At 32.7% G+C, this 14,900-nt stretch overlaps 1 protein-coding gene across 2 annotated transcripts in view; it reads left to right on the top strand.

The window, feature by feature from the left end:
• The window catches only part of RNF17 (ring finger protein 17), a 132,635-nt gene that overhangs the window by 93,233 nt on the left and 24,502 nt on the right, over positions 1 to 14,900 (top strand). For both annotated transcript variants that reach the window (XM_007495180.3, XM_001374679.4), the window contains exons 21-27: positions 2,022 to 2,249; positions 2,429 to 2,579; positions 2,860 to 2,978; positions 4,772 to 4,862; positions 6,465 to 6,580; positions 8,170 to 8,456; positions 13,098 to 13,261. In XM_007495180.3, the coding sequence (XP_007495242.1) occupies positions 2,022 to 2,249; positions 2,429 to 2,579; positions 2,860 to 2,978; positions 4,772 to 4,862; positions 6,465 to 6,580; positions 8,170 to 8,456; positions 13,098 to 13,261 (1,156 nt within the window). The remainder of the gene's footprint in view (positions 1 to 2,021; positions 2,250 to 2,428; positions 2,580 to 2,859; positions 2,979 to 4,771; positions 4,863 to 6,464; positions 6,581 to 8,169; positions 8,457 to 13,097; positions 13,262 to 14,900) is intronic.

Here is a 14,900-nt window from a genome sequence, read left to right on the forward strand (position 1 = left end):
CCCTTTCATTTTTTATTACTATACAATTCTACCACATTTATAGATCACATTTTACCTACCCATTTTGAGTACTCTCATTTTTCTGTTGATCTTTTTGCTACTATAAAAAAATGCTCTGTGAATATTTTTTATACCAGTTAATTTTGAAGGATATGGGAAGACAATGACTCTTTAAAATGCTGCTAATAATCCTACCCAAATTAATTTACTTATTCAGTGCCATACATACCTACCAACTACCGAGATACTTTTTTATTGAATTAGAAAAAAATTATAACAAAGTTCATTTGGAAGAACAAAAGATCAAGAATATTAAGGAAACTAATGAAAAAAAAATGTGATGGATGGAGGCCTAGCAGTACCAGTTCTTAAACTGTACTATAAAGCAGTGGTCATCAAAACAGTATGGTACTGACTAAGAGACAGAAGGGGTAGGTCAGTGGAATAGACTTGGGGTAAATGTCCTCAGCAAGATAGTATACAATAAACCCAAAGATCCCAGCTTTTGGAACAAAAACCCACTGTTTGACAAAAACTGCTGTGAAAACTGGAAAAGAGTATGGCAGAGATTAATTTAGATCAGCATCTCACACCTTACACCAAGATAAATTCAGAATAGAATTGTGTATACCTGTCAGATCTGTGGGAAAGGAAAGAATTTAAGACCAAGCAAAAGATAGAGAATGTTATAAAATGTAAAATGAATAATTTTGATTACATTAAAATAAAAAGGAGTTGTACAAACAAAAGCAATGCAACCAAAATTAGAAGGGAAGGAACAAATTGGGAAAAAAATCTTCATAACAAAAACCTCTGACAAAGGTCTAATTTCTCAAATCTATAAGGAGCTAAATGAATTGTACAAAAAATCAAGCCATTCCCCAATTGATAAATGGGCAAGGGACATGAATAGATAATTTTCAGATAAAGAAATCAACACTATCAATAAGCATATGAAAAAGTGTTCTAAATCTATCATAATTAGTGAAATGCAAGTCAAAACAACTCTGAGGTATCACCTCACACCTAACAGATTGGCCAGTATGATAGGAAAGGAAAAGTAATTAATGTTGGAGGGGATGTGGCAAAATTGGGACACTAAAATGCTGCTATTCAGATTCCCAAAGATGATGTTAAATTGACTGAATCCAAAAAAATTTTAACCTAAATGCAAGGTTTTATTTATTAATGTTAAATTTTAAATCATTGGTGTAAACCCAGTTCTTCAGCCTTTTGATAAAAACTGTCTCGGTCTTATCATCTTTAGTGTTAGCTACTCCTCTTTGTCTTGTAGCATGGAGGAAATGTGTTTTGGAGAGTTCCTTGCTGCAAAGGAATAAAGATAAAATGCAAAATTTCTAGTTGTCCCTACTATGGCTTTACTTGTTACTGGAAAATTAATTGAAACACTCTGCAGGAATGTATTTGTAGGCAGTGGATAGAAGGGCTTAGTTCATATATTGTCTTTTCTACTTTTTGTGACTGATAATTTATAGGATCATATATTTAGAATTGGAAGGGATCTTGAAGGCATCTGGTTCAAAGCTTTCATTTTACAGCTTAAGAAATTAAGAACTTAAATGATTTGCCTAGGGTAACCCCTCATTTGCCAGTTCTTTTTCAAATTCTGATTAGACAGGGACTTCTACAACTTTTAGTCCAGAAGAAATTTATTTAAGTCGTTGGGTTTACCAAGCAAAGTAAACTACTTAATCACTCCCCTAATTTCTGTTTTTGGGGAAGAGAGGAAATTTTATGAATAGATATTAGTCACTTACCTATACAATTTCTTAAATTGGAATGTGGTTTTCAGTTTGGATCAAAAATTTATTCCATCTTCTTACTGTAGTGTTTCAGTGTGGCTGTTTTTGGGTATGGATTAGTTAACTCAAAAAACTAAATTATGATTTGAAATGATGTCAAATTATATTTTTTATAGTTAAAACATGTTCATTCTAAAATTTGATTATTTCAGTCTAAAGTCAGACACATTTTTTATAACATATTTTGATATTTTCTAGATATACTCTAAAAGGTAATTGTAAAAAGTATGATGAAGTATGGGACCCTTCACCTGAGGAAATCATTTCAACTGAAACAAATATTTCAAATTCTTTGGTTACAAAATTCCTGGAAGATCAGGATTTACAGTTACTTTATAACAAGGAAATTCCTGTGCAAATCTCTAATGTTGTTTCTCCTGAGAAGATTTATGTACAACAGCTATCAACAGAGACTTTACTTAATAGGTACAATACAATACTTTTAAAACATAGAATTGACTTAAGGGAATAAGGAAATTCTTATTTTCTTTTCTGTAGTTATTAAAAATATTAATGAGACATATGTAAGTTACAAAAGAATATTTTGCTACAGTTTATCTTAAGAAAATGACTACCAAGGCTAAACATGCTTACCTTGCATATAGTTTACAGGAAAAGATGACAACAGCTTATGAAAACTCAAAATGTGAACCAGTTTTGTGGGAAACTAACATGTATTGTGCTGTTAAGATGGCTGAGCTAAAACAGTGGCGAAGGGGGCAGATCCTCAAGATAATCTCAGAAACATTGGTAGAGGTAAATTTTTCATTAATGAGTCATGATCTCTCCTGACAATATATTATCTTGCTAGTGAGTAATCTAAATTTCCTATAGTATTGTGTGTTTACAAGATTTCCATAATTTTTTTTATTTTATTATATATCAACCCACTTCCATAAAAAAGCTTTTACATTTTGATTTTTTATATATACACATACAAATTTAGGTGTGTGTGTATATATATATATATATATATATATATATATATATACATATATATATATATATATATATGTTGTTGTTTTTTCCCCTGTAGGTCATGCTGTATGACTTTGGTATTAAAGTAACAGTAAATGTTGACTGTCTAAGAAAACTTGAAGAAAATCTGAAGACTACAAAAAATTTAGCTTTGGAATGTTCTCTTGTTGATATAAGGTAAACTATTTATAAAGATTATTGTTAAAAATAATTTACATTTTAAAATATATTGAACTTGATTTTTCTGTTTCAGTATATCTTAAGAGTCATAGATTTATAGTTGAAAGGAAACTTTGAGCTCATTTAATCCAACCGTCTCATTTTATAGAAGAGAAAACAGGCTCAGAAAGTTTGTGATTGGCCAAGGTTCTTGTCAGCTTTTGTATTTTGTAACTATTTAGTCATTATAACTTAAAACAACTGAGAATTTTAAAGCAACTTTAAGAACAAATTTAGAAAATGAGGATAGTAGAAAAAGACTTAAGATTAATTAGGCAACATTTGATAAGCATCTACTATGTGCTAGGTCCTGGACTAAGTGCTAGTTATACAAAAATGGGCAAAAAGACAATCCCTGCCCTCTAGGAGTTTACATTGTAATAAGAAAGAAATAAGCTATACACAGAATATATAGGAAATAACTATCAGAGGGAAGACACTGGGATTAAGAGGGGTTGACAAAGACTTCCTCTGGAAGATAGCATTTTAGTGAGGACTTGAAGCCGGGGCATAAACGAAGGGGGTAAGCGTGTCAGGCAGAGTTTGAAGAGAGAGAATATCCTAAGTATGTGAAATAGTGAGAGAAAATACTCAGAGCCAAGAAATATAGCGAATCTTATTGGCAGAACAGCCTAGAGACTAGAGTCCCTGGATCACAGATTATATATTGGAAAGTAAGATGTAAGAAGCCTGGAAGAGTAGGGGCACTAAGTTTTAATGGGTTTTAAATGTCAAACAGAGCATTTAGTATTTGGTCCCGGAAGCAATAGGAGTGGAGAGGTTGACATCAGACCTGCACTTTCGCATTCTCTCTTTCATCATCATATTATATTGTTTCTAATTGTCTATATTGTATCCCTCATTGGAATACAAGCTTCATGAGGGTAGGGACTATTTGTTCTTTATTGTAGTTATTGTATTTCTGGTACCTAGTATGGTGCAATAGTAAATATTCTTTTAATTTAATTATGCTGCTCAATTAACATCAGCACAAGTATATTACATGGAGTTAAAAGAAAGTACCTCTCATTTTAATTTTAGTTCTACCGTCTAGAACAATACCAAAGGTCTGTTCCTCCATTCAATTCAGAAAACATGAAGTGCCTAATTTTTAGGTGCTTTTGATCATTTTTAGACTTTAGTAATGTATAAGATAATTAGTTTTAGAAATATTCCATTCAGTGTGAAAGTTAAATCATTTGTGTCCAAATGGACCTTTTAGGTAAGTATAAACAGAAGGCCTGTGTAAAGTGAGCCAAAAGAGCCTATTTGTAAATAGTTAATTCTTTTGAATAGCTTTGATGATAAATTTTAGTCACTTGAAGGCGAATTTTATTTTTCTAGAAATAGCCAAAAGTAATTTACAGGCAAGTTTGGAAAAGATAGATAATGAAGTTGCAATAAATTTAATTTAAAAATTCGGCTCACATTTATCTACTGGTTGCAAAACACTGTGCTCTAAGCCCTGGGATAAAAATCACAGTAACAAAATACACTTTGCATTCAGTAGATTTATATTCAACTAATGCTTTTGAGGAGACTGGTTTTCTTTGTTGGCTTTTAAATTGGTTGTGAATACTATTCTTAAAGAGGAGTTCTACAACAAAGTTGGATGACAGCAGTATATAAATCCCTAAGTAATAGATTTTGAAGGGTGATTCTCAATTATATAGGCAACAACTATGCTTGCTTAAAAATTAAGTATTGTTACTTGAGGTTCACATTTCTTATATTCTTTTTCCCCCTTTTAGACCAACTGGTGGAAGTGACAAATGGACAGCAACAGCTTGTGACTGTCTTTCTTTTTATCTCACTGGAGCTGTAGCATCTGTAATCATACAGGTCTATAGAAATTGCAATAAATAGGAACATTATTTGTCTATATTTTGATCAGGAAATATCTACAGTTTACCATCATTGAGAAAGAAATGGAACTTATTTCAGTTATGTGTACATCTTTTACTATTTCTAAAATGCAAGTTTGTAGGTTAGCAGCTTTTAAATGATAAATATAGACTAGGTACCATTGACCCAAATCTCCTGATAAACTCTTATAGTCAGGCTTTATTTCTAACAAAATAGTATTATCCAGTACATCGTAAAATGGCCAAAGAACGTTAAGATAAAATAGAGTAATATATTTATCTTGGGAGAGGAAAAGAATTTTCTGAACTTTTAAAAAAAATTCTAACAACTTTGAACTCTTTCAAAGTTCTTTCTTTCAGTTAACTCTATTTTTTACAATTTAAAAACCTATCAGAGGCAGCTGGATGGCTTAGGGGAATGAAAGCCAGACCTAGAGGTAGGAAGGTCCTAGGTTCAAATGTGGCCTCTGATACTTCTAGCTGTGTGACCCTGGGCAAGTCACTTAATCCCCATTGCCTAGCCCTTACCGCTCTTCTGCCTTAGAACCAATATACAGTATTGATTCTAAGATGGAAGGTATGGGTTAAAAAACAAACAAGCATATTATGTTGTATTAATGGTGTTAGGAGTTCTCTGTTAGTTTTTAGTTATCCTTTATTTTAAGAATTTATTTCTATTAATTCTATACTTCCAGCATTCTAGAAAGTCTATGTATGTGTGTAGATAGATAGATGGATGGATGGATGGATGAATGAATATAGTTCTTGTCCTTTTTGAAGAAAAATTGACATATTTATTAGAGGTTGGTTTGTCTTTTATCTAGACATGTGATTTCATTAAAGTGGAGAGTTCATGCAATACAAACACTATCTATTAATACAAATTAACAGATTTGTCTGTAATTTCTAATGTTAGAGAATTGCCTGAGGCACTGAAAGGTTAAGTAAATTTTGTGATGATCTTACAGCTATAACAGATCACATACATTGGATTTGAGCTCATGTCTTCCTTGTCTGTAAGCCTAGTCCTTTACTACACAAGCTGCAAATTTTCATTTGTAGCCTGAAAGTTTCAGAGAACGTAGGAGGGTAGAGAAATGTATCAGCTTGTTGTTTTTGTCCTGGGGGGGGGCGTCTCTTCATTTAGAGTTTTGAGTTGGGTTTTAGGTTTTTAATTTCTGGGTAATAAACTTCTATTCTTGTAGATTTTTCCTTTGTTTTGAAGCTTTCCTGGCAAACATTTAAAGAAACATGCTGCCCTGATGACTCTTTTTAATAACCCATTATTAAGAAATAGCCATAATAGTGCTTTTTCTATAAACTTTACTTACATCTGGGATATAGTAAGTAGATAATTTCATGATGGCACTAGAAATGTTTCTTGCTTAGAAAAATGTGCTTTTTTTGAATCCTTGTCTCTCAAGGCTCTGGCTACCATCTTGTGACTTTCTTGATTATAGGCCTTTCTGCTTTGTAAAAATATGAAGATTAATTATAAAAGGGACAAAAAAGTTGTCATCAATATAATTGTATGAGAAAATTTCAGTTCCATGATTTCTCTGATCTTATATTGTTCTAGGAAAACCACACAACATGGCCATTGCCTGTGAAAATTTTATGCAGAGATGAAAAAGGACAGTGTATTGATATTTCTAATTATCTGATTAAAAAGGGTTTGGCTTTAAGGGAAAGAAGGTATGGAAATTTGGGGGGGTTAATGTTTTGATAGAGAGATTTCTTGAAACTCATGTTTTAATTTCATATATGTTCTTATATATGTAATATTGTGTTATCTGTTATATAAAATGCATATGTCTCATATTTTAGAAGACAGTGTATTTATAGACTGCTTATAAACTAAATTTTCAAACATAAAGAAACTTGGTTCTGAACTGAATCTTACTCCTCAATTCAACACCCCTTTAATCATTTCAATTTACCATGGGATTCTCTGCCCATTAGACATTTGTCACTTCTATGGTGACTTGAATAGTCTCCTACCATATTTATTCATATAATATCCCTTCTTTTCTCTAATATTAACATTCTAAAACTTGGCAAGAAAGGAATTAGAAATGTCTCTATTTAAATAGAATAATGCTTTAAATGAAGGAGTACAATGGAGACTCGGTATGTGAAGGAACACAGATAAAGAAGAATAGCAAAGTGGTGTTTGCTTTTATGATTTCTCTTTCAAGTATCATATTTGAGGTTTAAGTGCCTTTCTTGGAAATGCAGGGAGGTTGGTAGATACTGTAGCCCTAGCTCTTGGCTCTTCTATCTCTCTATCTATCTATCTACAGGGATGAAAGTAGACTAATACCCAAATATTTAAAAGACCCATTACTCAATGGTAAACCCTAGTCAAGTCTGTCTACTGGCTGTTCATAATTTATTTGCTGCCACAGAGGCCTTCCATCCCTGCTGAGATGGAAGGAAGTCAGAAAGGAAAAGGGGAGAGGCATCTGCCTAGAGAAGTAGAAGAGTTATTCCTCCTCCTAGCTGAATAGTCATTGCTACATTTCTAACTTTTTGCCTCTTCTGACTTGGACCAAAGTCATTTAATTTGATGCAAAAAATATCTTAAAAAAAATTAAATGTTTTTATTTTAATCAGGAAAGTTAGTGTTGCTCAAATCACTCATCTGTAACACCACTGAAGAACTTCAGTTTCTATCTTGAGGGAAAAAGTCAAGGAGGGAATTATGTGGAAATTTTTAATGTTCTTTTTTTAAACTTTGAGTGGGAAGATCATTTTAAACAGGAAATACAAAAGTAAATGCATTGAGTTTTGTTATGTTAGTTCATGTTTTCTGTTCATCTCCCCAAATAGAATACAAACTTCCTAAAATCAAATGACCTCTTGCATTTGTATACCCCAAAGGGTTGTCTGCACATATAGGCACATAGTCCATGTTTATTAATTCATTGATTTACATATGGTCTTGAAAAGTATTGGGAAAACACTTTACTTAACATAATTGCTATGGGAATTATCAATTTAAAGTTTAAAAGGCATTTTTGAGGTCTTCATTAGAGAATGCCATCTGATACAAAATAATCAAGGATAGTAGAATAAATGAAATTGCACTGACAGTTGAATCAGTATTAATGACCAAACAGTAACTATGCCAGTTCATTTGGCACATTGTCATATAAAAACACCTAATTTTTAAAAAAAAATTATATATAGGGATTTGTGTATATAGTTTGATAGTTTGTATACTATTTTATATTTATGCTATTTTGCTCATATTTAGTTAAGCTATTTTTTGAACCCTACAGAATTGACAAAATTAATAAAACTGATTCATCCTCTGAGAAGAATCTTGACATCCCTATGGAACAAGAGAATGGAGGTGTCACTAAGTGTGCCACATCTCATTTTGAACTCAACAAAGTCAATGGTATTATTGGCGAACACAAGGTATCTGACATAAAGAAGGCAGTGCTTGATCCAAGAACCAGAGGATGCTATAAACCACCAGTTATTCCTAATATGAAAGTGTTTGAGGCAGTAGTAAGCTGCATTGGTGATGATGGAACTATATATGTGGTACCAAAATCATCAGGTAAGGCAAATACAGAATAATAAGCTGTCAGTTTAAAGTTAATGGATTTTGGTTTCATCACCTTAGTTTTTTTAACCATGTAGGTTTTCTTAACCAATTATAAGTATATTTCATGGATTCATGGATTTAAGTATTAAATTTATTATTATTTATTTATTTAATAGGATTTATTTAATTAATTAACTAATAAATTCATGGATTTAATAAGCTATCAAAGGGCACATTTCAGATTCAGATTGTTGAAAATACACCATTTCTTTATATCACTTTATTAGTAATACAATTCTTTCTTACCATACCATACAGTATTATCTTTTACTTATACTAATTAGCCTTAATCACCTGCTACTTTGACCAGAGTCTGAATACTTTAAAAAATTTTAAATAATCTCTAATAGCATATTTTTCTTGGTGCATTTAAAATTGCATATGATTAGCAAGTTAATTGTATATCTTGATTGTCTTGATAATTTTGAGATATCGTTGTAATAAAGAACTTAAAGTTTAAAAAAACATTCATTGGTAGCTATAATTTCAAATATCTATATTATGTATTTATATATACACATATGTTTAAAAGGAAAATGGGGAAGCACTTTTAAAAAAACATTTAAAATGAATTTTAGTTTAAACTACCCCTAAAATACATTATGATCCTATGATTTCTTCATTTTTACATTAAAATTTTTTTCTTTCACCATTGCTTCTTGTTAATTTGTGAGATAAAAATGCTTTTAATTTTCTACCATTCTTCTACTTAAGATTTTACATAACAGCTTATATTCTAAACCACACCAAGGCTGCCATAACTCTCCATTTGAAAAATAAGTAAAATGCTTGCTCACTAAGGCACTTTTTAGATTCTTTTGATTTTAGTGTCAGAATAATTGATCTACATTGGTTAAGTTTCTCTATGAAATAGTCATAATTGTTGTTGATTTCTTTGATTCTATTCATTTCTCATTTTTAGCAGTAGTTGAAATGGATTCAGCTTAAATAAAAGTTATTTTCATGGTATGCCGTATTTTAATATTTTTATTCTTCTAGCTTTGCATTATTTTTAAAAAATTTTCCCCCTTGTTTACATGATTCTTGTCTTCCTCCCTTTTCCCCTCTGCCTCCTAGAGTTGACAAGCAATTTCACTGGGTTATACATATATTATCCCTCAAACCTATTTCCATATTATTCATTTTTGTAATCAAGTAATCTTTTAAAATCAAAACTCCAAATCATATACCCATATAAACAAGTGATAAAACATTTTTTTTCTGGACTTCTCCCACAGTTCTTTCTCCAGCTGTTAGATAACATTCTTTCTCATAAGTCGCTCAGCATTATCCTGGATCTATTTTGCATTAATTTTTATTATAACTACCACATCTTATAGTCTGACTATACCATTGATTCAGGAATGAATTCCCTATCAAAAACTTTTAATGTCTATTAAAATGTAATTAGTGGAAACTGGATAGTTTAGTGGATTGAGAGCCAGGTCTAGAGAGAGGATGGCATAAGTTCAAAACTGACTTCTAACACTTTCTAGCTGGGTGACTCTGGCCAAGTCACTTAACTCCATTGCCTAGCCCTTACCTCTCTTCTGCCTTGGAACCAATACATAGTACTAATTCTAAGACAGAAGGTAAGAATTTTTTAAAAATGTAATCATTTTTATTTTTGTGGTGCTGTTCACTGTTCATCATGGCCAGTATGGTTCTTTTCTCCAAAGGGGAAAAAGGTATTCATGTTGTACAAATATGCAGTTTGGGTAAAGTCTACAAATTTTGGGCTTATCTTATTTATTCCTTGCTCTCCAGATTCTTATTTTCCAACATTTTAAAGGATTATCAGCTGTGTCCACTTTTTCTATTGAAGTCATCAAGTATCAGAGTATATATTGATTTAATTTGAGGGATCTTAAGTTCTTAGAGGAACCTATTCATCCTCTATAACAGAAACTGGCAGACAAGCTATAATTTTAATGGTAGCCTTTTTGTAAATGTGTCATAAACACTATAGTACAAGAATACATATTCCCAAGAAATAGTGTTTCTTATTACCTTTAGATACACAACAAAAACAACTCCCCCGTTTACTTTTTTCTGCCTCTCTAAAAGAATTTAGGCCATCCTTTCATTTAGCTGCAACTTCCTTTTGTGTATTCTTGAGTTCTGAAGAGCTTGTCAAAGATTATATAATTCCATTCTGCTGGAGCATGTTAGCAAACTAGTTGTCGGAGAAGAAACTCCTGTTTATTTGTACCAATAGCTAAGCTAATGCTTTTATAGATGTTTTTTAAATTTTCTAGTTCTTAGCACCTTCTGCTCATTTTTCTTCCAAATTGCCATCATCACCACAGAATTAGAAAGGGGACATAATAGCCCGTAGTATTATTACTCTTTATTTCATGGGTTGCCATAGCTAAAGAAATAATCACCATTCCAAAATGAAGTGAAGCATTAAGAGTCTTTATACCTCTTGAGATAAATCAACAAACATAAATGTGACATTATTTAGGCTAGGGGATGTGATCTAGGATATAATGGAGGTAGGCAGAGCAGTTTGGGGAAAATACCCAGTCAGCTACACAACCAACATGTAGTAATAATTAGTAAGCATTTACTATATGCCAGCCAGTGAATTAAGGATACCAAAAAAATTGTATGACTATTATTCATTTGTGGATTTGTAGCTTTGACAGGGATTGTAGAATTGCAGAACTTGCAGAATTCAAGTCATGCAGGAGCTTTTGTGATTGTGAATAAGTAATCCATTGCAAAGCACATCTGGAGGATTTTGGTAGCACTTGACACTGAGGATCAGAAGGCATTCAGGAAAGCAGACACTGAAGAAGGCTTAAGAGTTAAAAGCTAAAATGAAGGCTAGGTAACTCCAAACAGTGATGGCCAGAAGAAACTTTCTTACTTGGTGAGCTGCTGGCCTGCTGTTGTTTCTCAGTGGCAGAAGGATAAATTGAGAGAGTCTTAGCACCATAAAAAAAGAGATCATGAAGGACTTGGCCTGGACCAACAAAGCTAATGCTCAGAAAAAGATGCTAGCAAAAACCAAACAACTCATTGAAAGTCAACTCTGAGTGCACCTGATCCTCACGGCAGTGAGAAGTAGCAGAGAGGCCAGAATCCTAAATGAAACCCCGAAGCTTTTCCACACATTCCCTTGAGACTTTACTGTGCCCCTCTCTGGAGGTAATGAAACTGGCTAGATGATTTGCCTATGCCAAGTCCCTCAGTGGGTCCTATAGGTCACTGATAGCAAGGCTGGTTGCAAAGGTGTGTCAGCACAAACAAATGCAGACTCCCTGCAGGAGGCTTTAAAACTCCCCACATCTTTTGTTCACCTTTGCCCAAAGCAGTTCCTTTCTTTGTTCCTCAGGCATCTGTGTGAAGCTGGCAAGTAGATCTTGATTTCCCACAATGACATTTGGATGCTACATTTATTTTAAATATCCCTTCTGTCTCAATCATCAACCCCTAACAATAACCATGAACCACAATCCTCCAGTCTCAGTGTTCAACTCACTTGAGACATTAGAGTATATCTGCCTGAAACTTCTACTTTCACCCAGAAGCCTTGGCTACATTGCTACTATTCCACTCAGTAAAATCTCCACATAACCATTCTACCAGTGATAAGTCTATAGTTGGGCTTAGTAAAACTGGTCCTCAGTAAATAGATAATAATCTGTTGTTTAGAATTTTATTTGAAGCTTTTTGGTTATGGTAAAAACCTTCCAGAGCCTGCATCCTTAAAGCACAACCTTTGAGAATCCAGTATCATCATCATGCCTTGAAGAAATACTTCCTAATCCAATTACACATCTTTACTATTACACATTAATTCTTAAGATATAAAGGACTCAAAATGCCACTGTGCTAATTATTTTAACCAAATATTTGGCCAAAATAAAGATGTTCTCTGATAGAACAATAGGGTATTGTAAAAGTTCTCTTCCAAGAAGGTATTTTCTATACATGTATCAAAATTAAACAAGATTCTTTGCAAGATCCAATAATCATGCCACAGTGAGGAATCAGAGTAAGATTTCTGTGAAAGACAAATTATAATAGTGTGTGTACATTACTTTTTGGTGCAAACCTGTAATTTTATCTGAACGTTGTTGGTTAACTATACCTGTATGTTTATTATGAAAATACTATTTGGCATAACTAAAGGTTGACAGAGTTTAACAGGATTTTATTGAGGTGCCTGTGTCCCCAAGATAGCTCTGCATTTTAGTGTCATACAAAATGTGGCATGCTCTATTTTACTCAGCTAGTCTTGATCCATCATGCATAAATTTAACTAGTTTATCTAATAGTCATTCATTTGCATTTACGTAATCATCATACGTACTCTCATTTCTTTTGAACAAGTCTTTTGAATATAATCTGATAATATAAGATTCCTAAGTATTCTGTGTACATACAGAAAATAAAGGCTATTATTTAAATTACATAGTAGATGTTGAGTGAAATTCTAAGAACTTAGGAAGTGACTTGTTTTAAAGTCTTTTATTTACTGTTTCCTGGTGTTAATATAATCATATTATAGAGTAGTAATGATTTTATTTACATTAATTTGAAGTAATTTTCTTAAGGTTTGTGTATTATGCATTTCCTTAGAACTTGAACTCAGAAAATTGATGGATGAAATTCAAAGTAACTTTAAATGTCTTGGCCTTTTGGAGCCATACTGCTGGAAAAAAGGAGAAGCTTGTGCAGTAAGAGGATCAGATACTGTGTGGTATCGTGGTAAAGTTATGGAAGTTGTTGGTGGAACTATCAGGGTAAATCTGATTTTTTTGGTGACAGACTTAGAATTAATTATTCTAAAACATAAATTAATATTTTGATTGTAGACATTTAAGGGAGGTATCTTTTGAGGATATTGTTGTTCTTAACTAGATATTTTATTTCCTAAGGACATGTACCAGAGGAAAGCCAGTTTGAATTGTTGAACTTTTATATGTAAGGTCCCTTCACCCCTCCTCCCCTATTCTTATTGTTCCTAGATCCACTGAAACCTATATTTCCATACTTTGGAACAAAGTTCTGTACATAGTATAAATTTGAAATTACTTGGGAGAATTTAGTTTTGGAGTGTTAATATGGAAAAAGCATTAAAATTCAGCCTTATCGCACTAGTTTATCTCAAATCTGAGCTAGTAAGTCTAATGTTTTTAAACTTTATAGATAGTGTAAATGTAAATCAAAGTCCTGTCCAGATAAGATGTTAATTAAATTACTATGCATTGTAACAGAGATAGGGAATTGGCATATGATCTTATGGTATGAAAAACTCCTAAATGAAGAATTCCTCTACCACTGTAGACTAGTGCTTTCTCTGTAAGTGGAAGGGAGAAAGATAGGGAATTGTCATTTATTAAGCATGCTCCTTATGCCAGGCACTGTGCTAAACACTTTGCAGTTATTCTCTCATTCCATCCTCACAATGTTCCTAGGAAGAGGTAGGTACTGTTTTAATCCTGATTATTACAAATGGGGGGGTAATGACTTGCCCAGGGTCACACCACTAAGTGTCTGAGACTGGATTTGAACTCAGCTCTTCTGACTCCAGAACTCTATCCACTGAATCCATCTTTCAATCAAAGGATACCTAGAACACTGAGAAATTAAGAAATGTGTTCCTGGTCATGCAACTTGTATGTGTCAGAGACTAGACTTGAACCCAGATCTTCCTGCCCAAGCCTAGTTTTCACCTCTCAAATTTTATATTAGTTGAAACGAAATGAATCAGGTTTGAACTGCTTTGGTTGGTTGTTTTTTTCACTTAAATATTTAAATTTGGTTTAACTTACTAAAATAAACAATAGTTTTTATCTTTTAAAATCTATTGTCTTTTTCACATTTGAGGCTCATTGATTTTTTGAGGAGAATTATTTTAAAATTTTTTCTTTTACTGCTCTTTAGACAGAGACTGTGATGTGGTAATGAGCTTTTGTTAAGTTTGAGTGGGTCAAGAGGTAGAGGACTCCTCCCCATACCAAGGATTTGGATCTTTCACTCTTCAAACAATGATATTTAAAATTAAAAAAATTTGAACTACAAAGAAATATAAAATAAATACTGTCTAAACCCCTCATTTTAAAGGTGAGAGAACATGCTTATGGAGGTTGTGGCATGATGACGTGGACAGTCAAGTCTGAGACTGGGAGCTAGGACTCCTCACTTCCAATCTAGGGTTTATTAAACTATACCATGCCACTCTCAGTTTAGTTAAAGCATTTCATAAATGTACTTTCAGTAACCATTCCACTGCCCACAGAGTGGCCATTTAACACTTTTTGGTGACATACAAAAGCCATGGTCCTCACTCCTACAAAATCTAAGAACAAGCCTAACAGCAGTCACTATGTTGTTTTTCAAGTCATAGTAACTTTAACTTTTAGGAATAATTGCTATAGT

The sequence above is a fragment of the Monodelphis domestica genome, chromosome 4 (assembly GCF_027887165.1).
Source record: "Monodelphis domestica isolate mMonDom1 chromosome 4, mMonDom1.pri, whole genome shotgun sequence".
Lineage (NCBI taxonomy): Eukaryota > Metazoa > Chordata > Mammalia > Didelphimorphia > Didelphidae > Monodelphis > Monodelphis domestica.